We start from the raw sequence: 24,222 nt of genomic DNA, 5'->3' as shown, positions 1-24,222 counted from the left end.
TAAACCACTGAAGTCTGCATCTGAAGATAACACACAGAAAATCGGAGGTTCTTCACTTACATATCGTGAGAATGTCAAACTGGTGAGAGGTTTGCATCTTTCCATCATCAGATGACTGATTAGAAATCTGCATGTTTAACACCCCGCCTCTTTACTTTGAAAGCACCCTGACTGGAGCTCAGTTCAGTTGCGGACATTGCAGAGCTTCAGTCACACGCACCATGAAGACCTTCACCTTGATAACAGCTTTAACTCTCTGCAGCTTTAGTGAGTACAACTGCATCTATAACTTTGGAAACTTTGACCCTCAAGAATAGAAACTATTCACTTATTTCAAAGTTTATTTAAAGGAAATGTTCATTTTGTTTAATTGAGAGTAAATCTGCTGTGTGTTTCAGGCTGGATCTCTGTCTCAGGTTCTGAGTTTCAGACTGTGGAGGTTCAGTCTGGTGAAGAAGTCACACTGACGTGCTCCAACATGTCCAGCGTTCGATCTTTGACATGGTGGTCCAGACTGGTGAACAGAACCAAGGCCAGCTGTATCACTGTTATGTACGACGCTCATGGTGACGTTACATACTGTGATGGATTTAAAAATTTGAAATTTAACATGAGCTCCAACATCTCCACTGTCTTTCTCAAAATCAAAGACGTGGATTTATCTGACTCTGGACAGTATTTCTGTGGATTTTACTTAAGTGGCCGTCCAACTTTCAGTGAAATACATACATTAAATATTAAAGGTGAGGTCATTCTAAAGTATTTTGGTTTGGTTAAGTCCGGCTTATACTGCAAAATAATGTTAATAATTATAAGAATTGTCTTAAAACAACATCATGTATGCAATAAAATTATAATTTTGATGTGATTCTGCCAAATCAGAGACTGATCTCTTCATTGATGAGACACATGATGACGTGGACAGCCAGTGTGAAAGTAAGATTCTCCTAAAGATTTCTATCATTGTGCAGATTATCAAATGTTTGAGGGTAAAACAGTTCAGCTGGATTCAGCTTGGTCTATTTTAATTTGTGCCAGATCTCAAGTCTCAGTAGAAGAAATAGAGTCTAACTTGATAATCTCTCTTTTATAAGTGAGTGACGAAACAACAAAGCTGTTGAGTGTGATCCTGGGCGGTGTGACTGTTTTCCTCGTTATGATCATCATCTGTCTGGCTGTGAAAATCAAAACGCTTCAGAAAGGTAATTAACTTTAATGTATTTTCACATCCTTCTTTTCACCACTTCCTTTTTAACAATTACCTTTACACTTATTTTTGATCATTTGACATATTGTTTCTGTCATTTAGATCGCGTTGAAGAACAGAATCCACAACGGACAAAGGTGAAGTTTATTAGGGTGTTTGTATTTCAGCAGGTGCTACAGTCACTTCAAGTCATCTGTCAGTTAATGATATTGTCCTTTTCTCTATCACACTCTGCGACTCCACTCAACTTTTATCCACAGAATCAGGGCTCAGATGACCTGAACTATGCAGCTGTGACTTTTCATCCAAAAACAGACCGAAACCATCGGCCTGCACCAGATAGAGAAGTGGAGCCAAATGTTATTTATTCCTCCATTAGATAGACTCAGGAAGCACCTGTTTAAGTTCAAACCAACATCATACTATCAAAGTTACTGAGACGTTAAAATGTTTCTTGCAAAATGTACAATGTACTGATTTTTGATACTTGTAAGTAAAGACACTGACATGGTGACTAGATTCTCTTATAGTGAGAGTTAGATGGAGGTGTGCAACAGTGCAAGTTTAAATGTCATTTCAACCATAAAAATGCAGCTGAATGAAATACCATGAAATACCATCACCTCGCTTCTTTGACAGGAGGAGACAGCACAGTAAACAGTTTACTCTTTCAAATGTTGAACACAAGGCAGGTTTACACCGTATCATACACAGAGATCATTTAAAGTGCTTTACAGAAAGAAAAAAGGAGATAAAAGATAGAAGTTTAAAACCAAATTGCTAAAATAATTAGGGCTGTCAATGGATTAAAATATTTAATTGTAGTTAATCGCATGAATGTCCATAGTTCATCGCGATTGATCGCAAATTAATCGCCCATTTTTTAATCTATTCAAAATGTACCTTAAAGGGAAATTTGTGGAGTATTTAATGCTCTTATGAACATGGGAGTGGGCAAATATGCTGCTTTATGCAAATGGTTGTATATATTTATTATTGTAAATCAATTAACAACACAAAACAATGACAAATATTGTCCAGAAACCCTCACAGGTACTGCATTTAGCATAAAAAAATATGCTCAAATCATAACATGGCAAACTGCAGCCCAACAGGCAACAACAGCTGTCAGTGTGTCAGTGTGCTGACTTGACTATGACTTGCCCCAAACTGCATGTGATTATCATAAAGTGGGCATGTCTGTAAAGGGGAGACTCGTGGGTACCCATAGAACCCATTTACATTCACATATCTTGAGGTCAGAGGTCAAGGGACCTCTTTGAAAATGGCCATGACAGTTTTTCCTCGCCAAAAATTAGCACAAGTTTAGAGCGTTATTTATTGTATGAAAATATTGTGATACCAGTTTCTTCACTAACTTTAAAATGCTAATTCTAATGTATATACACTAGTATGTTATTGCACACTTTGCTAATGTGAGACTTGAGACCAGAGATGTTCATATCAAATGGCTGCTTTGCTGGAACTGACAAATAAAGAACCTTGAACTTTGATCTCTAGTGTTGATGTGTACATTTGATTTACTGTTCCTGTGCATTGCCTTGATAACCTGCTGCTGTTACACAATAATTTCCCAATTTGGGATTAATAAAGTACATATATCTATCCATCTACATACTTTCATGATTGTGCATGAACACAATTGTTTGCATGGTGAAGAAATTAAACTTTGGAGCATTATTTACCCTCCTTCCCGACAAGCTAGCATGACATGGTTAGTAAAAATGTATTCCTTGGGTTTTCTAGTTACGTATACAGAGACAGTGACACAAGCCAAGTGATAAAAGAGTGAACAGACCTCTTTCTTTCTCTGCCTCCCTGCATAGATGCCTGTAATGTCTGTGGATATATTCCAATTACAACAGACCCCCCGCTTTGGTTTTGAAATCCTCAGGGTCCTCTCAGGGTTGGCAAGTAAGCCATAATAACACTACTTTAGATTTAGCACACAAGTGTTGGACAACTACGGTGGCCTTACGGTAACATAAAAACATTAAAGGACCCATATTGTAGAAAGTGAGATTTTCATGTCTTTTATATTATAAAGCAGGTTTAAGTTCTATATAAATACTGTGAAAGTATCAAACCACTCAATCCACAGAGAAACACACACAGCCCCGTATTCAGAAATTGTGCGTTTGAAACAAGCCGTTAGGATTTCTGTCCATTTGTGATGTCACAAATATACAATACTTAGACCATTACACGGTTTTAAATGTAAACATTCTAAATGTGTCCTAGTTTATTTCCTGTTGCAGTGTATGTGAACGACATCAGCTGACAGGAATTAAACATGGACCCAAGCTGTTGCCTAGCAACGCAATTCCGTTGAAATCACTAAAACGGAGCGTTTCAGACAGAGCATGAATACAGGTATATTCAGAAAGACAGTGTGAGAAAAATGTGGGGTTTTTTTTACATTAAAGCATGTAAACATGTTCTAGTAGAAACCCAAAATACAAACATGAACCTGATATGAGCACAATATGTCCCCTTTAAACACCCTCTCTAGAGCCAGTGTTCGGTTTGTCCGTTCTGGGGTACAGTAGAAACAAGGCGGACTCTGAAGAGCCGCTCTCCATGTTGATACAAACATCTCATTCTAAGCTAACGGATATTCTTAGTTTCAAGTGTTTATACACTAATGAAAACCATTTCTGCTAATAGATCCCAAAAATGTTACACACCATTCCTTTAAATGTCAGTACATTAAACAACAGGGACTCCGTGTTACAGTTTGAAATAATTTATTCATGCAGGTCATCTCTCAAAAACAGCAATACAATGCAAAGTACTGGAAATTTCTCAATCAAAATCAATGTGTAAAATCAGTTAATTCAATTCCACTGTTTTGTTAATTTACTTCATGTTTTACAAGGGTTTAAAAAAATGTGTCTGCAAGACCAAGTGCTGGATTTACGTATGCTTTCTTAACCAATCCAAGCAATCCTGGCCTGCTTAATTTCCTATTTGAAAAGCTGCCATGGTCTTCAGACCAAGACTGTAGTCAACTTGCTGGCAGTGCCTAAAAAAATGATCAACTATATAGTTATTTCCCAGCAAACACTGGCGATAAAGAGCAGATTCACAGCTGAGTGGAGTTATGTGTACAGGCAATGAGTGAAAAACACTTAACTAGCAACACTAGTACATGATAAAAGTTAATTTTCACTGTTAGTCAACTGTTTATTTACCTAGGAAAGTTAAATGTGAACATGTGCTGTCTGTGGTCCTTAAAGCCCTCGAACTTACCTGTCGACTCTGAAGGTCTCCAGCAGCCTCTGATGCCATCTCCCACAGGTAAACTAGTCTCACCTATGAAATCTCACCTGGTAGAGTACAGCTGGAGTGTGTTACGCACTTCTTCACTTTAGCGCTAATGTGAACAAGTTTCAACTTGGGCACTAAAGGGGACAAAGCTAAAAGGTACGCTGATGAATGATTAAGCTGGAGCATTCCAGAGAAGACCAGGAGTCTTTAATCAGCGTGACGATTTTAACAAGTTTGTTATGCGTGATTTCATCATTAATAAACGGATAATCATTAAATATAAGAGTTGATTATTTTTTTCGAGAGATCCCAGCAGTGTATTCGAATCAATTCAAGCGCTTACACTGATGTTTTAGAGCACATCTCTGAACATTACTGCACAAATCGGTTTATTAAAAACAACTTCGACAATGGAAAAGTACATGTGAACGTTTTACGGTAACCGTCCTATTAACGGTTACTTTCTACATTTGTCAAAATGCTACGTCTTAGCAGTTTAGATTTTCACAGCAACGCCACATGGCGGTTTGGTTTTCGATGGGAAAGCGTGACATAATGGAACCAACGTGCAGATTAGATTTAATACCAAACATGAGTCAGATCATTTAAATCTACAGTCACAAGTATCGCCTAGACTGCTGCTGAAGTTATTCAGCTTTCTAAGGTCACAAACAACATCAGAACACTAATTTTTCAAACGTAAAAAGTACAAAATAAAAAAAGCGCCTAGTTCAGACGTCAAGCATAAAAAAATACTACAGCACAATGACAAACTAAAACAGTCAGAGGGGGGGAAAAAAACGAGTAAAAACTGTCCCAAAATAATAAAAACCAAAACAGACGTGGACGTCGGCAATTCGGTTCCTCCTCTAAGCGTCGCAGGGGAACGCAACGCGCTCAGCCACAGACAGGAAGAGGATAGTGTCACGTGCATCAGGAGGCGGCGAGCGGGCGACGCAGTTGACGACGATCCTGAAAAAAGAGCAAATGACACAAAATGAACTGCCTGCAACTGTTGATACAAAGCACGTTGTTCCATCTTAATGATCTACATGTGGAGTTCTGCAGCTCGAGTCACGTTCTTCAGTCACAGATCCCAGACACTTGTCTTTGTCCGATTATGTACCACTTATATTTTAGTATTTTAAAAATATTTAAAAATATTAGCTGGAATCCAAGTTAGTGCACAGACGTGCGTTACCAACGAATTGACAACTTGGATGGAACTTTTTACGCATACTTTTTCAAACCTTGTTTTCCTCACAAGATCTGGAGCGTGCAGGACAAGTCACAAGCTGCCTCTGCCTTTTTACAGGGACGAATAGAAAAGATATGAACACCAGTCTACCTCAGACCTATTCTCACCTTCACATGCCCGGGCCTCGCTTAATAAGCGTAGCGTGCAGGCGGTGGCGGAGGCAGACGTTCTGCGTAGGGGTCCCTGGCACGTGGAACTCCGTATGCCGGGACCCGGGAAACCGGAGAGAGTCGGGAGCGCTCGTAGGAGTAGCCGTTACTGGCGGGGGGCATTGGCGCGCTAGGCGCCCTCCTCAGGGGACTGCGATCTCGGGCGTAGTACGAGGACGGAGGAGGTGGGAGGGGACGACGCTCATATGGGTCAAGCGACGAGGGCATAAGGCGGTCTCGGACAACGGCTGAGGGGGGAGGGGGAGGAGGTGGGGCGCCACCACGCTGGTCCTCGTAGGCGGCGATGCCGTACGGACGGGCTCTGTACTTCTCATAGTAATCTACCACGCCGTATCTCTCCCTTTCGCCCTCATAAGGACGTTCAGGATAAACGGCTCGTCTAGGGGGAGGGGGTGGCAGAGGGGGGGCGGGGTAACCTGGGGGAATATGACTGAGGCGGCCTCTCATGTAGCCGGGTGGGGGAGGCTCATGCCTCTCTCCTGGGTAGCGAGGGGGCCAATAGCCACCCCTGTCTGGAGGAGGAGGAGGGTAGTCATCCCGTTCGTCATGTCTGGGACGGCTCTTTGAAATCTGGACATGGATGCGTTTGCCTAAAAGAAAAAGAAGTTAGGCTTAAATGAAAACATGTCATAACTAGAGCTTTATTTGTTTTACATATTTGCCCTTTTTTTTTACCTTGAAATTCAGTATTGTCCAGTCCCTTAATGGCATCCATGGCCTCGTCCGAGTTGGACATGTGAACAAAAGCAAAATTCTTCACAACAGCACACTCTGTGACCGAGCCGTACTCCTCGAACAGAGCACGCAGCTCGTCATCGGCTCCCTTTTCTACGTTGGCTACATGCAGTTTGACGGAGCCCTGGTTCTTCCCGTGGCTGGCCTCCACGTTGATCGGTGTGCCGTGCAGCTTGTAGAGGTGCAGGTTCTTAATGGCTTTGGTGGCAGCTTTGCGGTCATCCATGTGGACGAAGGCGTAGTTCTTGATGATGGCACACTCTGTGACCGTGCCGTACTGAGTGAAGAGCGCCTTGATTTCATCCTGGTCTGCCTCTCGGGGCAGGTTGCCCACAAAGATCTTCACCATTGTTTATCTGTTTGAGAGCAAAGGGGAGAAAATGAATATGTAAGTTAGATATGAGGAAAGAAAACTATTCCAAGATGTTTATTGCCACGCCGGTTATACAGGTACAATCGTGTGAAATGCTTTTTGCTGGGAAGCTCCATTAAATAATTTTTTTTGTTTGTTTTGTTTTTTTAACTCTATTGTTTCTTTTTGTCATTATTATTATTGTTAATTATTTTCTTGGTTTTGTTTCGGTTTTGAATGTTGAGGTTGTTTTCTCTAGTGTACTTGATGGGTTTGTCTGTAAGATCATCTACTTAAAAGCTGGTTTATAGGCTGTTGTAATTACGAACAGTGGATTGCATTTATGAAAACAGCCTTGAAAAAATAAAGTATATATATAAAAAAAATAATAAATAAAATAATAAGTTATATTACAATTATAAAAGGAAATACTTTGTACAAGGGTATATTAAGAATATAAACATGAAGAACATATACAGTATAAGATATATTTGTGTGAGGTGGTGTTGTATGAATTATCTATTTAAACTAATCTAAACATTTCACTACAATGCACACCTTTGATTCTTATACATTCAGTGTTAAACCATATAATTAAACCATTTTCCTGTTAAACCAGATAATTAAACCATTGTTTAATCTGTTTCAGAGCAAACAGGAGAAAATAAATATGTAGGTTATGTATGGGGGAAAGAAAACTAAACATTTCACTAAAATGCACACCTTCAATTCTTACACATTCAGTGTTAAACCATATAATTAAATCATTATTCTCTCACACTACAGTTTTGAATTACCTGTTTATTCAAAAATGGTTGACGTCCATTAAAACCAACGCAGCATGTCAGAAACTCATAATTTACACCCTTTTCACACAAATTAGCTAACTTATGTTAACATTTCAACGTGTATATGAATGTTATTGATTTAAATCCGTCGTTGTTAGAAGTTTAAACTCAATTTATAATCTTTATTTAGCACATTTACTAGTGCTACATGTTAGCTTCAGTTAGCTCGCTATTAGCTTGACATGCTAACACACAAAGCATGTCCATACTAACACAGACTTAACACGGCGAAAACATAAGATTACTATATAATATAGGGGTTTAAAACAGCTGTGATTAGACACTGGAGTGTGTATTTTATGTTACCTTTTTAACCGAGCGGCCTGAGTGAAGATTTCAGCCTGATTCAGACCGTTTAGAGACGTTTCCTTCTGCAGGAGTCCACTTCCGGTTAGCTTTTGTCCGCGTTTACTTCTTCTGCGTCTGTGTTGTTGTTACTTCCGGGTCACGTCCACACCGCCACCTACTGTCCCGGATGTTTATAGTATCATGGTGATTTTCTCTTTATGGATAATGTCAATAAACGTTTAGCTCATTCCTATTTGGAAAATTTAATTGATTAATAATTATTTGTAAACAAAATTAAAATAAATAAACATTAATAAATGTGTTTACAGATTATTATATTAATCTATGAATAAATGGATAAAATTACAAATTATTTATTATTTTACATTTTAATGGGCAATAAATAAATATGTTTATATAGATATATATGTATATCTATATAAACATATTTTTGTATTTTTGTATATATATATATATATATATATATATACAAAAATACAAAAAATAGTACCTCTACAATACTGAGCAGGATATAAATCGATAAATATAAAATAGTAATAAAGCCTTTAATTAGTAGAATATCAGTAATTTATACAAAACATAGTCTATCAGGAAAAGCACCTGGAAAATATGAGTAAAATATTTGGCCAAATGTCAGGAAAATGTCCAAAATAATATAAGTAGGATATCAGTAAATTATATAAAACATATCAGGGAAATACATGAAAAATATCAACAAGAAAATATACAAACAAATATTAGTATAATATCCTAAAATTATGTTGTATCTCATGAAAAGAGTAAAAAGATGAATAATCAAAAAATAGTCAAAATTCAGATATTTCTTGTGAATTGTGAATTTCTTTTTGAATTGTGCATTTGCTACAATATAATGAATGATTTTTACCCTTCCAGTCAATTTTTAATATTAAAATTTGGCTTTGAGAGCAATGAGTGTGTTGAAACAAAAGAGCATCTCAACAATTCATGGAAAAGCAAATCCACAGCAATGCCTACTATTGATCATAATAGTATTATTTGGGGGTTTTATTTGAAGACAAAAAAAAATATTAGATTAATGTTTTACTAATTTTAGCCAAATTATTATTCACAAGGTAAAATTTGTATAGACCCCATCTTAATGTGCTATTATAATAAAACTCAATTCTATCTTACAAAAAAAATAGTAATAACATTTTGGAATTACTGGAAAATAAGGGAATTTAATATGTATTTGAAAATGCAGTTTAAAAAGAGAAATAAATAAATAATAAATATATATATATATATATATATATATATAAAAACAATATTAAGTCCATATTATGACCTACATAAGAGAGTCATAACTTACTATTTTCTACATGTCAGTGGTGGATTACTGTTCTTAAGTAAGTTAAGTACTTTTTTAATTTCTACACATTTTCTTCCATGTGCTAACTGTATGACTGTATACATACTTTTTGTAAGCATTAGAAAGTTAAACATAGCACGATTTTTTCCTGGTTTGTCCGAGATTTCTCCAAGTTTGATTCAAGTTTTCATTATTTATTAATATTTATATTATTTTTTAGTATTTATTAACCACTAACAGTCACTTTTCACTGTTTAATTCATGTAGTTATACAACACTGAAGGAATGGAAGTGAATAACAACCTGTGACTTCCTGTAATCAACCGTCTTGGGTTAATGTACAACACATTGATTTTAAAGGTTTATTGTTAATGTTGCTGGGTTAATAATAAATGTGAAACCATTGAAACCAGGGGGTGTATACAGACAATTAAACCATCGACCAAGCAGAGACTTCCTTTCTGTTCCCACTTACATCATCTGGGGATTTTCAGTGCTTCAATGCTGCGTTCAGGAGCTGATTTAAAAATCGTATTTTAGAGAACAGTAATCCATTTGATTAGAAAACTCATTGTCAAGTCAATTTTATTTATGTAGTCCAATATCGCAAATGAGTAGAGTGTAATTCTTTTTTAAATTTACAAAAAAAAAAAATATGTATTTATTTCTTTAATCTTTATTTGTATTTATTTATTTCTCATTTTAAACTGCATTTTCAAATACAATTTTAAATTCCATTATTTATTTATGATATATAAATTCATTACATAAAGCTAATGGCACATGTAGCACAATACTTTCCTAGTACTTTTTAAATCTAGACTCAAGACTTTTTTATTTAGATTGTCTTTTAATACCTAGTAGCCCGGTGACATTTTTCCTGTGCTTTTTATGCACCTTTTTATGATTTTATGATATGGTATGTTTTTATTCCTGTTATTTCTTGATGTTAATGTAAAGCACTTTGGGTACCTTTTGGTTATTGTAAAGGGCTATACAAATACATTTTGATTGATTGATTGATTGATTGAATAATTTGGGGTTTGCCTTGCAATAATAATTGTTTTATTATTGAATAATCTGTGGATTATTTTCCCCAATAAATAAAAAGTCTTTTAAATATGAGAGAATGATGAAATATGCATAATAATACAATTCCCTAGAACTCAAGGTGGCATCTTCTTATTAACTTCTTACCAACTCTTTGTTCCTATAAATCAAAGCTTAAATCTTTCTTGTTTGCTGCTGCCTTTTAATAAACCAAATAATTATCTTTTACTGCACTATAACTTTTACTCTTGTGTGTTATACTCTATTTAACTTCTATTCTAGCTTTTATTTTTAGCTTGTTTTTATTTTACTAATCTTTAACGTTTTTATGTTTTTATGACTGTTTTAATTATGTTTTAATGTTCTTTTTGCACTGTGTCGCAATGTTCTTGAATGTTTGTGTAAAGCACTTTGAATTGCCCTGTTGCTGAAATGTGTTATACAAATAAAGCTGCTTTGCCTTGCCTCTTATTACTCTTATTGTCTGACTGATAGAAATATATTCAGTTTAATGATACAAAACAGAGAAATCCTCATATTTGAGAAGCATGTAACAGTGAAATGTTGGCATTCAGCTTGATAAATGGTGATTCATTTATAATCAAAATTGTTGTTAACTAATTATCTGTTAATCAGCTAACTGATTAATTGTTTCAGCACTTAAGGTGGAGCCAATAACCTGGCATGGAATACATTATTTCAAGTGATAGTGGTCCACTGAATTTGCATTTGAGAGTGAGAGTGGCAAATCCTGTTGCTACTAGACTGACAATTTCGCGAAACGTTCCTATTTTTTTCCCAGTTCCCTCACTTTATGTTAAAGAAAATAAATTAAAATCCACATTTTTTGTTTTACTTTCACTACTGCTTCACCTCATACACAGTTCACAACAATGCTTTTTCCGGATTCGCACTTGAATGCAGCATTGCACTGGGTCTTGTGAGAGAGTGATGTCACCCAAGTGCAGAGTAGAAAACAGCTTGCAAACAGCATTCAGGGGGAAGTCCTCTGTTTTCTCTTTCAGCAGCAGCACCGTTAGTTAGTGAGTTAGTTCCCTCTGAGCGCTCAGAGTACGCTGCATGTAATCAAGCTTCTCTGTGGACGGAGTAAAAGCATCTATCTGTCTCTTCTAATTAAAAAACTTCAACATTCAGGTAAGATGCAGACCTTTAACAGCAGCATTTAATGTCTTACTTTCCTTTTGATTTGACTGTTAAACCACTTCATCATCTCACTGGATTCCTTTGTCTTCTACCCCAACAGCCTTTTCATCACTAAAGGTCAATAGGTCAAGTCACCCTGATTTCATCAATTTTTCATGATGAGTGTGTCCCAGACATTGGAGACAGAGGAGGATCTGCTTACTTGCCTCCACATCAAGTTTTACAACCCTCATCAGAGTAGTAAGGGCCTTTACGGGCTGCTTCCTGTGGGGAACAAGAGCAAGCACTCAGCAGACGACCCTCTCAGGCTGGGACGCGACGCCCAGTCCTGCACCTACGCCCTGGTGGACGCCCGGGTGTCCCGCAAACAGCTGGCCCTCCACGCCTACCGCACGCCCCAGAGCCCGGACATGCTCTTCACCATCCAGAACCTGAGCCAGAAGGGACGACTGTCGGTGAACAGCTCGGCGCTGGGCTACCTGGAGAGGACGGATCTCCCGGACAAGGCCCTGATCCGGTTCGGAGAGTACGAGATGCTGATCATCCGCGAGTCCGGCGAGGCCAAGGGGAGCTTCGAGGTGGATTTTGAGGTGCTGGCAGTGCCTCCGTCCAGAGAGACATGCACGTGTGTGCCCGGTGTGGCGCCCGTCATGGAATCAGGCCCATATGTGAACAGTTTGCCGGGTGAACTCAGAGTGGGCCTTCTTGGCCCCCTTGAGAGTGATGAGACTGTCATGTGTTATTCGTGATGTTGTGACTTTTTTCTTTGTTAGCTTGCATTTCAAGGTTTTACAAATTACCACGCAGTTGTTACATTAGAGCTAAAGCAGGCTTTGATCAGATCCCTTATTGTAATGTGAAATCATAGTATTATTTTGCACCCTATATTGTGATCAGCTGTGATCTTTGTATACTATCAGCTTTGTTTCTACTTTTTTAACTTGAGCACATTAAATTGTCTTTTTTTATGAGAATGCTGTTGTTACATACTCTTTTATCAGCCGTAGATTTGATACCTCTCTTTAAATATTACATAACCCCGAACACAGCAGCGGCATAGCTGATCATTTGAAACAGGTTTGTCCAGATTTGCTCGAGATAGAGGCCAGTTCTTGCTTGTCAGCTTGAGATCAGGTTACAGTGATAGCCCGAGGTAGGCAAGAAAACTCCCCAAAACACCTTTCAAGTTTCATGTTTATTGGGTCATATGCACAACAATTACAACAAAGTAGTCGTTGGCAGTGAAAATCTTGAGTCTCAGGCTCGTTCAACAATGCTATAATAATAATAATAATAATAATATAAAGTCTATAAAAAAGGAAAATCACACACAAGTAAAAGCAAAATGAGAATCAAAGACATAACATAGTGCAAGATAAAATGTAAGGCTTAAATATAAACATAAATAAATATAAGTAATGTGTATTTCAAATGGATAAACTGAATGTAAACAGGAATCTAGTATGTATATGTATGATGAGAAATTATATATACTATCATATATACACATATATATATATACTGTAAATGATAGTTTCTCCTCCCACCGCCTAGAAAAAATAACATATAATAACATATCTACAGAGGGATTGATGGTTCACAATTGAGTAGTAAGATAAAAATAAATATAAAAATAAATAGATAAATAAAAAAATGTAAATAACGTTTTTTTTTTAAAAATTAAATAAACAAAAAATTAAAAATTCAGCAAACACAAAATGAATAAAATAAAACATTCATACAGATTAGTTCATTTAACATTTCGCATAGGAAAAGATACATATACATGCTTTGAAATATAAACAAATTTGTGGATGTTCAAGTAAGTTATTAACAATACATAATAATTAGTGTATTAAAATATTAACTATATACAGTATATAGTATACACATATACACACACACCTTTTCAATACATACAAACATAATGGCCCACAAAACCAGCTGCTACAGTAGATTAATGAACAAAGCAAATGGAACAAAATAAAATAAAATAGATTTGGGCGCACTAAATTAGCTACAGTAAACGGTAAGATGTGGAGTGAAAAAGAAAGTGAAAAAAAAACTTGTGCACTTGGTGGTGGAAGATGTATTTAAGTATTCCAAGTATCCAAGTAAAAGTTCTACATTCAAAAGTTCAATTACAAACAAATGCATTATACAAAAAATACACTTAAAGTAGTTATGCATTTGGCCCCTGTGTTATATTATTGTAGAATATATAATGTAGGCTTATTATTACTGGCACTTTCATGTGTACGCAGTATTATATTATATAGCTTTCAAATAAATGTGATTTTCCCTCTGAAATGTAGTGGAATAAAGTATAAAGTCGCATGGAAATACTAAAAGTGCAAGTACGTTAACATTGTATTTAAGTAAATGCACCACCACAAAAAACAACTAACACAGATACAAAGGGGAGGGTGTCAGTGTCGGGAATCCTGTTTGGGTCGAGTCCGGTAACTGGTGCTATTTATTAAGAACAAAGTCCTGCCTGAATGGAAAACCCTTATCTTATATTGAATTTACAAGCATGAAATGAATGTGAGATCTTTATCTACTCATCGAAGCAGAAGAGCGGTGTTATTGTTAACAGCAGACCTCAGGAATGACAGGTACAAATCTTTAAATGGGATGGTTGTCATGTAGGCGGCAGTTGGACCAGTCCAACAAACCCTATGAAACCACCTCCCTCGAAACGCCACCCACGATTACTCGAAATTCAAGTTCAGCAAGAAGGGAGTGTGTGATGTGTCGACCTTGAACTCAAATAACTTCAGCGAGCAAAAAAAAAAAAAAACTTCCAAAAAAGGGAAGAGAGAATATGACACTTCTCATTCTTTGGCAGATCTCGGAGGATTTCATCACAATTTCACATCTTGTTTTCTTTCCCCAAGAAGAGCTACTATGCTACCTATCCATCTATGGCTGGTTACTAGGGACGCACCGATCCGACTTTTTCAGTCCCGATAGCGATACCTGGGCTTTGGGTATACCAGAGTTTAATCAGTAAGCTGTACGTCTCACTGTGTGGAAGTGACTGAGATCATTCTTTTATGTGTAAGGCAACATCAGGCATCACTTTCCTAACTTTGTAAAACTAAATGTAACAATTAAATACATAGATATAAATGTACTGAATATTTATTTATTATTAAAATAATAAATCGTACACCAGAAACGTGGTAAAAAAAAATCTTCAAAATTAACAGGAATTATTTTTAATGGAGCATCAAATTGGTCAAAACTGAAACAGGAATTAAAATTCCTGTATATAATGCATATAGTATATAAACATTAAATTGAATTGAATAGATAGCCCCATTGTCACCGATATTCGATCCAGCTATTTGAGTCAGTATCGGCCCGATATCCCAGCATCCCTACTGGTTACTAGTCCAGGATGTATCCTGCTTCTCACCCAACGCATGCTGGGATAAGGTCCAGCCCCACTGCAACCACTAAAATAAATATTGAAAGCATATTTTTAAAAGATATCTAATTTTATCAAGCAAAAAGACTGGCAAATTTATGATAAATCAAGTGACACTGGACAATTGTGATAAAAACACATTGTAGACCCTCTGCAGATACATCAAAAGTCTCCTGTCAAGGATAATAGGCATCCACTCCTTTTTTGAATTCTATTTTTTTATATATTACTTATTTTAGTTAATTACTTTTTTTCTATTGGTAAGACAATGCACTTCTGTGAACTGTACATTTGTATATGACATAATGTATAATTCTTATACTTTGTAGGACCTCTCATGTGGAGAGTTGAGTTTTGCAGGTTTCAATTGTTAAAAGCACAATAAAATCAGTGTTCAGACTGATTCTGTAGGATATGACATTACAGCTGAATTGAGTTATGTAATATCACTTTGTCAGTCTGTAAATGCCACACCTGTACATCGAGGGAAAGTGTAACCTCGTTATTCTATATTCTTTTTAAAAAAGGCATAGCAAGTGTTTGAATAAGACTACGACATCAATTCAGACTTTGATAAAAAGAACGTTTATTTACTCAGATTTATCATGTTTAAACTTTTCATACAGATAAAAACACCAATGCAAACAATTTATAAAATACATTTGATCAAAACAGCAGTGATTCTCAAATTGGGGTCTTTGACACGCATCCAGGGGATACGCAAAATAATTTGCTGTAAATTGTAAAATTGTGCTGCATCATTAAAAAAGTGCATATCTACAGATGGGGACATTTTGCACCAATAAAACAACGGTTTTGCGTGACCACCTTACATTGTAGGTGTGAACAGGGCCACAGACATGGATATAAAGATAATAGCAAAACAGTTAGGTAGAGAGGGCTGGTTAGAGGACTGGTTAGAGGACTCCTGTCAGTGGGACAGATGGGGGTCTTTGTCAAGTTTCAGATGTCTTGAGTCAATAAGAATCAATCCAAAATGTGGCCTCTAGGATTGGTCTGAATTCATTTCCATTATTTCGGTGTCATCTACTGAAGAGAATAAAGATGCAACAGTGCAGGTTTCCCGAGGATTGGAAATTCCCTCCAGCTTGCCAACCAGTGGACCAAATGTTCACTGATGGACAACATCCACTTCCTGTAAAAATAAAAAAAATAGTAGACACCTTCACTCAAAAGCTCACAAAACAGACGGGTCTGTTGTGGACTTATAAGGCTGCGTTCACACTGCAAGCATATGTGGCCCAAATCTGATGTTTTTTTGCTCTTGTGTGACACAGATATGATTATTTCATAGTGTGGACACAGAAACAAGATCCTCAGTAGAACTCTGATTTAATTAATCAGCAGTTACAAAAATATGTAGCCGTTAAGGCAGACGAGCTTTATCTTAGAAACCTCAGATTTATTCACTTTATATGGAGCTAAAATGTTAAAACATGTTCGCCAAATGAGTTAGTGTCTGTTTATGAGTCGTAAGAAATCATAAACTATCTTTTAGAAGGAGTAGATGTCTACTGGTGAGCTCGGCTCCATTAAATTTAACAATATGTGAACGGAGGTTTTGCACCGACAGTAGGAAACACTTGTCAGTCATTTAAAATATAATTTAAATTATCTATTATATCTAACCTTGTCACGTTCCACAAAGCAGAACTTTGATATAATGAAATCACGTTATAAAAATGCATGGACGTGCTGACTGCCGGTGTTTCAGGATGACCAACAGTAACGTTAAAACATCTTACTTTAGTTTATTTAACTTAGTTCACAGAAGAGCTGTTAAAGTTAAATATCAGCCAAAATCAAAAGTCTTTCTTTAGGAGTCGATTTAGGAGTAACATCTGTGTAACGGCAAACCCAGATCTGTTAAATTGAGCAATATGTTAATGGAGTCTGGCAGTCACTGGACTACGGAAACTCCAGTGTGTATTTTCGGATCAATGGGCCATCGTGACGTTATTAGTTGCATGTGAGGCGTTTCTGTGCAGAATTCCATTCACACTGTTATATGGGTTACTTCAAACATGATCTGGGCAAAAAAAACGGAGCATTAAGCCCTGCAATGTGAACGCAGCACTAGTAAACTCATACTGCTTTACCTTTAACTACAGGTTAAGGTCGTGTGATCCCATCTTTTCCCGGCTCGTAATGTTCGGAGACCACAGAGCTACTCCTGTGAATTCCCTCCCAAGACCCGTTACAGCTGGCAGAGCAGAAACAGGCCTGTAGACAAAGAAACAGGGTCAGCAATCCCACTCATACCTAGGATCATTAATAATAAAAAAAATATGAAAATAAAAATACTTCTTTGTATTAATTTAAAAATATTTGGCAAGATGCAAAACTGGAGGGCATTAAAAAAATATCAAGGCTTCCAGATTTTGAAAATACATTGTATTTATTACAGTATTGTATTTGTAAGTGGTGTTTTGCAGTCAACGAAACCTACCTACTTCTTTTTCTCCTGGATGCTGCACATCGTCTGGGGAGAACTTACCATGAGCTGGCATCTCCTGCATAGAAGTCTAACAACCTACAAAGAGCACAGATACTAAGAATACCAAGACTGCATGCAATTTGTGGTATAAAGTCAGAAATCTTGAGTGTCATAATAATAATAATAATAATAATAATGATGAAAGTGTGACTAATATCTAGTGTGAATTTAATGAAATGAAGAATGCAAATCAAGAACAATTGTCGCAAAATGACAGACATGGGCCGTCGCAAAGCTCAGTTTATTCTACTTCTAGGAAAACCACTGATTGGCTCGACACAGGGTAGGCAATGGACGATGCTTACGGAGGAAAGATGCAGCTCCGTGTGTGCCAGGGACAACGCGCAGCAGCAGGTGGATGCAGCGTTAAAAACTTTGCAGGATGCCACTTTTTTTTAGATCACTCCTGGGTTTGTGGACAGCAACAGATTTCATTAGCGGTATTAACTTTGATGGTCTTGAGCCTCGGTCATACTTTCCGCAAGGACGGTGGTACAGACATGAGCGGACGTGGAAGCGTTTGGATCTTTTATATGTGCGGGTTCCTCCTCGCGACAAACCGACCTTCTCAAAGTTCTCCATTTTCTCCGCTCATCCGCGTAGTAGGAAACATTTGGATGGGCACGGAGAGGCGAAAACCTAACGCGTGGAACCCCCCAGAAGGGCCGTGTTTGATGGTGTGACGCCGCAAGTCGAAGTTTGCATTTTTTACATCAGCAATGACTTCGTCACGCCGTCAATGTCGGGGAACAGCTGCTCAAAACATTTTTTTTTTCTTCTCACTTCGCATCACAAGATTTCAACGGAAACTAAAACCTAAAGCCTCGTGTTTTCCAGCATTTTCACTGGAACTGAACAGGGCTGACAAAACATCACCTACCATGTGTCAAGCGGATAACTCTCAAGGGTGTGAAGAATGAAACTGAAGCGTGTTAGAGAGTTAAACGCCCGGGTATCACCAAGTACATCTGGTCTGGTGAGTAGTGGCTGGCCACGAGGAAGAATTTCACAGTTAAAACGGGAGTTTTTGGTTTGATTCGTTTATTAAAAAGCCTTCAAATGAAAAGCAACTTGTAAAGTAAATAAAATCATACATAATGGTGCTAGAGATTCTATTTTTCGCAAGAAAAGGTAACACAAAGTGTAAAAAGAACAAAACCACACTGGAACTTTTGATTTGTCATGCTAACATGTGTCGCAAATCTTAGAGCTATATACTATACAACCTGCCACACCATGTATTGTAATAAAGCACCTCTACGCTGAGTATTTTATAACTTATTTTGAGTTTGTGATCAACCGCCAACCTTGATCTGAGCACAATAATTTTGTTTACAAAGACTATATACTTTTTCATTTAATTAACTTCCCTTGTTATGAACTGAGGCCATATCCATTTAGAAAGACTGAAGAGCAGAGGGATTCTGGCCGTTAAAACAGTACTGTGTCACACTGAAATACACTGAGCACTTAAGCCAGCATCCTATTCTGCAAAACATTTGAAGGATTTGAACAGTGAAACAAGCAGAGGAACAGAAAAAAATGCAAAAACAGCTCATAAGAATACGTGAACTGTGGACATGGAATCATATGTTTTTAAAAGTATGGGGCTGTCTGCAATACATGTCTTCCAACAAGTCTCAGGCGAACGCAACGCAATCCGCCAAAGACGAGGGGGGATGTAAAGCGCCACGTACATCAGCAGACGACGACGATCTTGTCATATTCTAAACCTGGGAAGAGAGCACACCACACATGTCAAGGAGCGCGTTTTACTCAGGATTCGCGCAAGACTGATCTTTGATGTTAAAGCAGCAATATTTTAGGATTATATCAGTAGTTGTTGCACATTAATCTCTCGGCTGGACTAGAGCTGCAGGAATTACGGCTGATGGTGATGGTTTAAAACGTACCTCAATTTTACGAATTCAGCTCTCAAATTAATTTCGGTACACATTTATTTAAGGTTTTCTCAGTCATGCTTACTTTTTATCAATGTGATTTACACGAACCATCCACTCTCTGTTCTCACCTTGGATTACACTCGAGTGTGCCTAATAGCCTGCATATCGAGGTGGTGGTGGTGGCGGCGGCGCTCTCTCAGCGTAGGGGTCCCTTGGGCGAGGAGCTGCATACATCGGCGGTGCATACATCGGAGGCCTGGCCTGCGGGGGGATCCGGGACCGCTCATAGGAGTACCCATTACCAGATGGCGGAGGGGGAGCTCGTCTGATGGGGCTTCGGTCCCTGGATGCATAGGAGGGCGGTGGAGGAGGGGGGAGCTGACGGCGATCGTATGGGTCAGGGGCACCCATTCCGAGACGCTCTCTAACCATCGCCGAGGGAGGCGGCGGAGGAGGGGGGTTGCCGCCACGCCTGTCGTCGTAGCCTGCCGTGGCATAAGGGCGGGCTCTGTATTTCTCATAGTAATCGACCATCCCATAGGCGTCTTGCTCGCCATAGCCACGGTCGGGATAGGGTGCTCGTCTCGGCGGAGGGGGTGGTGGAGGCGGAGGACCGTAAGCGGACATGCGCTCCCTGTAGGGAGGCTCGTGCCGCTCCATTGGGTAGCGAGGAGGATAATAGCCTCCTCTGCCTGGCGGAGGTGGATAGTCCTCCTCCTCCTCTCTGGGTCTCCTTTTTGATATCTGAACATGTATGCGCTTTCCTGAGAGAGAGAAAATCATTGTCCCTCAAATCTAAAAAGGCAGAATAGTATGGACACCCCAAAAACTTCTCATTCGTGGAGTAGAATATCAAATTGACTTACCTTGAAAGTCTGTGTTATCCAGTCCCTTCATGGCATCCATGGCCTCATCAGAATTGTCCATGTGTACAAAGGCAAAGTTCTTGACAATGGCGCACTCCCTGACCGTACCGTACTCTTCAAACAGCTCACGCAGCTCATCGTCGAAGCCCTTTTCTACGTTGGCTATGTGGAGCTTCACGGGGCCCTGGTTCTTCCCTCTGCTGGGCTCCACGTTGATGGGTCTGCCGTCCAGCTTGTAGAGATGGAGCTCACGGATGGCTTTGGTGGCTGACTTGCGGTCGTCCATGTGGACGAACGCGTAGTTTTTGTACTTGGCGCATTCTGTCACGGTGCCATACGGGGTGAACAGAGCCTCGACGTCATCCTTCTCAGAGTTCTGAGACAGGTTCCCAATGAAAATCTTCACCATTGTTGCTCCAGTGTATTTCTCTAAATGGGATAGAGACAAGATGAGACGACACGGGTCACCATGTGACGTTAGTAACAGAAAGTAACCAGTGAGAGTACGGCAAGCCTCAAACGTCATTATGACGAGTCAGAAGGCTTCCCATTGGATATTGGCCCAACAAAGCATCTGAACAGTGTTAGCAGAAGCTTTTGCTAACTTGGATAGTACGGTAGGCTAAATTTGACTTCTAAACTTCCCGGGTCAATAACTCATAAGCGAAACATTGTTAAAAGACAAATGACGGCTCTTTCTAACCGTAGTAAGCCGAATAAAGTCGTAATATTATAAAGTAGTCATTTTACGTGTTATTTTCTTTTTTCCTCAAAATTATGGCTTTATTCTCTTAATATTACGACTTTATTCTCATAAAATTATGACTTTATTCTGTAAATCTCACATGTTTTTTCCCTCAATGTTACCCTAATACTCCGTAGTACATTGGGTCCTCACTGCATTAGACTTATATACTATATACTTAGACTATAAACTGTGTTACCTTCATCACAATGCTCAAATATTTTGTGGCTCAAGACAGATTTTTTTTTTTGCCTAAAACTGCTCTTTTGCTAGTAAAGGTTGCTGACCCCTGAACTATTAGATGTTAAAACATCTTGCCATAAATGACGTACATCTTTATTATTTTTGATAGACAAAAAAAATATCCTGCCCACAGGAGTGTCCGCTTGATTAGGAATCTGTGGTACAAATCCCTGTTCAGTTGTACCTTTCGATAACATAATGACTCAAGAGGGGACAGCGTCCATGACAACAGCGTACTCCTTTGGAGTTACAGGTATACCATATTTAACGAGAAATTCTGTATAGCTCAGCAAAAGCCCATTATCATTAATCAGAATCAGAAAGGTGTTTATTGCCAGGTGTAAGGGGTATACACGAGGAATTTTCTTTGGCTTTGTTGGTGCGAGACAAATAGTATAATAACAAAGAAATAGATAAAACGTTAGACTAAAATAAGAATAAAAATGTACAATTTACAAAATAAGCTATAAAAACAAACATGATATAAACAGATAAATATTATTTGGGAACCATTTCTCATAAAATAATGTTTTATTCTTATATAATATATTTCTATTGTTCCACATAAAGTATTTGTGAGGCGAGAAGTTATGCTTATAAATAAGGGATCAAGATAGTAACATCTGTTGATGAAAATTTGACAATTTTAGGGGGATTTTATCAATCTTATAATTGCAGACTAAAATAAATTTGAGGCCACGTAATTTGGAGAATATGTAATGGGGTATAAAGTTCCAAATTGATGTGGGGTTATTTATAAATTATTTAATCCAATTGATTTTGAATGTATTGTTAAGGGTGGTGAAGTCTAGGAAGTTAAGTCCTCCTGATTCATATGTATTCATAATAACAGATTTCTTAACATAGTGTCGTATCTTTCCTGCGACAGTGCTGTTGAAGTGATGAGGAAGGATGGTCCGCGGACACTGTTCTTGCTGGTATAACAGAGTTTATTACAAACAAGCAACAAATGTCATAACGAACGTCTAGAACGTCCGGAGGTCTCAAGTCAAATTTGAAAGTCCTGCACTTCGGGGCTCTCGCGCCTCCTTATAATGTGTTCATGTCATGCTACATTTTGAGCTGAGCGCATGGCCACGAATGGCTCCTTTGTCCTACATGTATATCCTCCAGCCCCCGGTCATATCATATGATCATATGTCTCCACGCATGCTTCTTACTCATAAGTTTACAATTAGGGGTCTCACTGTTTTGTGCAAGACTTGAAAATATACCACAATAGTGAGTTATATTTTTCCAGATGAAGTTGTAGAGCATGCTATTGATTGTCTTAGAGGTCTTATTGACATAAAATCAGAATCAGAATTGTGTTTATTGCCAGGTGTAAGAGATTTACACTAGGAATTTGCTTTGGTTATGTTGGTGCAAGTCAAACAGTATAATAACAAAATAGATAAAAACGTTAGAATAAAATAGAAATAACGCTCTGAAGTTGGTGAGGAAAATCTGGCATGGCCATTTTCAAAATTGGTCCCTTGACCTCTGACCTCCAAGATATATGAATGAAAATGGGTTCTATGGGTACCCACGAGTCTCCCCTTTACAGACATGCCCATTTTATGATAATCACATGCAGTTTTGGGCATAAACCGTTCCATTTTGCCTTTTGAATGCAGTATAAATGTGTTATTTTTGCCTATTCTAAAATGATGTTTGAATATTTATTTGAATATATAAATATATTTATATATATATATATATAAATATAAATATATATATATAAATATATATATAAATATAAATATAAATATATATATATATAAATATAAATATAAATATAATAAAAAAAACATCAGAATCAGAATTGTGTTTATTGCCAGGTGTAAGATATTTACACTAGGAATTTGCTTTGGTTATGTTAGTGCAAGTCAAACAGTATAATAACAAAAGAATAGATACAAACGTTAGAATAAAATAGAATTAAAAAAATTTAAAAATTGAAATTTTAAGAATATACAATATACAAAATAAGCTTGTAAAAAAAATGAAATGTAAAACACAAGTGAGACGTGAAATACCCTCTGCCTTGGTTAGCAAAACTCTTCCTTTCACCGGTCCCTCTGTAACCAAAGATTCATCTTGTTCTGAGTTTTATCTATTATTGGGTTAAAGTTTAAGTTACATCTGTAATCTTTATTCTAGACAACTGTAATACCTAAACATGCAACATGTTGCCATGGTGAGAGAGCGCGAATGGTGAATACATGACGTCATCATGAGGAAATAGACCGTTGGTAATGGAGACTGAAGGCGAAGGACAAACCAGAGCCAAACAGTAAAAGATCATTACCTTAGTGCTTTTTAACGTTTACATTTAGTCTAAAAACGGTACCGCTTCAAATAGAGTTCACTTAAAACATAAAAATCTAACGTAAAGTCGAAGAAATTACCGTTTTTTTGGACTTCCTGGTCATGCTAACAGGGGCCATTCAAAACGTTAGCATGCTAAGCTAACGCTAGCATGCTAACATTAGCATCCACGCGTTAGCTATTTTGCGCAATTTCATGTGACTCGCCTAATAAAACCCAGATAAACCCTCTGATATTGTATGCTACTACGTTTGTAAACATGTAAACCTGTAGATATAATAATAAAAGAAGCAAATAGAGTACAATATAAAGAGGAAACTACTCACAGATGTCGATCGGCGCCACAAACGAAGTGGGAACTGCTCAGCTAGCTGGGAGTCAATGGGATTACTACTGTCGGGCGGGGCAGGGCTGCGCGCAAGTAGGAATCTTATTGGTGGATAGACGTGTCACTCAAACAAA

The 24,222-nt window shown here is 37.8% G+C and overlaps 4 protein-coding genes across 10 annotated transcripts; 2 read left to right on the top strand and 2 right to left on the bottom strand.

Moving 5' to 3' along the window:
• The first annotated feature begins 102 nt into the window (after nucleotides 1–102).
• On the top strand, nucleotides 103–2,179 carry LOC119481569. 2 transcript variants are annotated; one of them, XM_037758667.1, is made up of 6 exons: nucleotides 103–267; nucleotides 399–743; nucleotides 883–936; nucleotides 1,095–1,202; nucleotides 1,310–1,344; nucleotides 1,468–2,179. In XM_037758667.1, exons 1-6 carry the CDS (start codon nucleotides 132–134, stop codon nucleotides 1,588–1,590), a joined length of 801 nt encoding a protein of 266 aa, XP_037614595.1. In that variant the 5' UTR covers nucleotides 103–131; the 3' UTR covers nucleotides 1,591–2,179. The 2 variants fall into 2 exon arrangements, with proteins under 2 accessions (XP_037614595.1, XP_037614594.1); XM_037758666.1 differs by having other exon boundaries at nucleotides 1,310–2,179.
• A 1,779-nt stretch (nucleotides 2,180–3,958) lies between these two features.
• Nucleotides 3,959–8,321, bottom strand: rbm4.3 (RNA binding motif protein 4.3). Its single transcript, XM_037759323.1, has 4 exons — nucleotides 8,168–8,321; nucleotides 6,602–7,017; nucleotides 5,864–6,516; nucleotides 3,959–5,470 (listed from the first exon to the last, which is right to left on the bottom strand). The coding sequence occupies exons 2-3, from the start codon at nucleotides 7,008–7,010 to the stop codon at nucleotides 5,885–5,887; spliced, it is 1,041 nt and encodes a 346-aa protein (XP_037615251.1). The 5' UTR covers nucleotides 7,011–7,017; nucleotides 8,168–8,321; the 3' UTR covers nucleotides 3,959–5,470; nucleotides 5,864–5,884.
• A 3,200-nt stretch (nucleotides 8,322–11,521) lies between these two features.
• On the top strand, nucleotides 11,522–12,691 carry tifa (TRAF interacting protein with forkhead associated domain). Of its 2 annotated transcripts, none has more exons than XM_037757738.1 (2): nucleotides 11,522–11,708; nucleotides 11,835–12,691. In XM_037757738.1, the coding sequence occupies exon 2, from the start codon at nucleotides 11,873–11,875 to the stop codon at nucleotides 12,464–12,466; it is 594 nt and encodes a 197-aa protein (XP_037613666.1). In that variant the 5' UTR covers nucleotides 11,522–11,708; nucleotides 11,835–11,872; the 3' UTR covers nucleotides 12,467–12,691. The 2 variants fall into 2 exon arrangements, with proteins under 2 accessions (XP_037613666.1, XP_037613665.1); XM_037757737.1 differs by having other exon boundaries at nucleotides 11,523–11,708; nucleotides 11,818–12,691.
• A 3,024-nt stretch (nucleotides 12,692–15,715) lies between these two features.
• Nucleotides 15,716–24,222, bottom strand: LOC119481599 (RNA-binding protein 4B-like). Of its 5 annotated transcripts, XR_005205231.1 has the most exons (6): nucleotides 24,087–24,222; nucleotides 20,442–20,870; nucleotides 19,704–20,339; nucleotides 17,624–17,707; nucleotides 17,274–17,397; nucleotides 15,716–16,309 (listed from the first exon to the last, which is right to left on the bottom strand). XR_005205231.1 is itself a non-coding variant. In XM_037758697.1 (4 exons), exons 2-3 carry the CDS (start codon nucleotides 20,848–20,850, stop codon nucleotides 19,726–19,728), a joined length of 1,023 nt encoding a protein of 340 aa, XP_037614625.1. In that variant the 5' UTR covers nucleotides 20,851–20,870; nucleotides 24,087–24,222; the 3' UTR covers nucleotides 18,696–19,404; nucleotides 19,704–19,725. The 5 variants fall into 5 exon arrangements, 2 of the variants coding, with proteins under 2 accessions (XP_037614625.1, XP_037614626.1); XR_005205233.1 differs by lacking the exon at nucleotides 19,704–20,339; XR_005205232.1 differs by lacking the exon at nucleotides 19,704–20,339 and having other exon boundaries at nucleotides 17,274–17,707.

The sequence above is a fragment of the Sebastes umbrosus genome, chromosome 22 (assembly GCF_015220745.1).
Source record: "Sebastes umbrosus isolate fSebUmb1 chromosome 22, fSebUmb1.pri, whole genome shotgun sequence".
Lineage (NCBI taxonomy): Eukaryota > Metazoa > Chordata > Actinopteri > Perciformes > Sebastidae > Sebastes > Sebastes umbrosus.
The sequence above is the reverse complement of the archived record's forward strand: the minus strand, read 5'-3'. Positions and strand labels throughout refer to the sequence as shown.

Excerpts from the sequence above, each read along its gene's own strand:
- LOC119481569 (XM_037758666.1), top strand. The coding sequence starts at position 132 with ATGTTTAACACCCCGCCTCTTTACTTTGAAAGCACCCTGACTGGAGCT. Across the intron at positions 268-398 it reads TTTAACTCTCTGCAGCTTTA|GCTGGATCTCTGTCTCAGGT; the intron begins GTGAGTACAACT and ends TGTGTGTTTCAG. Across the intron at positions 744-882 it reads ACATACATTAAATATTAAAG|AGACTGATCTCTTCATTGAT; the intron begins GTGAGGTCATTC and ends CTGCCAAATCAG.
- rbm4.3 (XM_037759323.1), bottom strand. The coding sequence starts at position 7,010 with ATGGTGAAGATCTTTGTGGGCAACCTGCCCCGAGAGGCAGACCAGGAT. Across the intron at positions 6,517-6,601 it reads GGACAATACTGAATTTCAAG|GCAAACGCATCCATGTCCAG; the intron begins GTAAAAAAAAAG and ends TTTTTCTTTTAG.
- tifa (XM_037757738.1), top strand. The coding sequence starts at position 11,873 with ATGATGAGTGTGTCCCAGACATTGGAGACAGAGGAGGATCTGCTTACT.
- LOC119481599 (XM_037758697.1), bottom strand. The coding sequence starts at position 20,850 with ATGGTGAAGATTTTCATTGGGAACCTGTCTCAGAACTCTGAGAAGGAT. Across the intron at positions 20,340-20,441 it reads GGATAACACAGACTTTCAAG|GAAAGCGCATACATGTTCAG; the intron begins GTAAGTCAATTT and ends TCTCTCTCTCAG.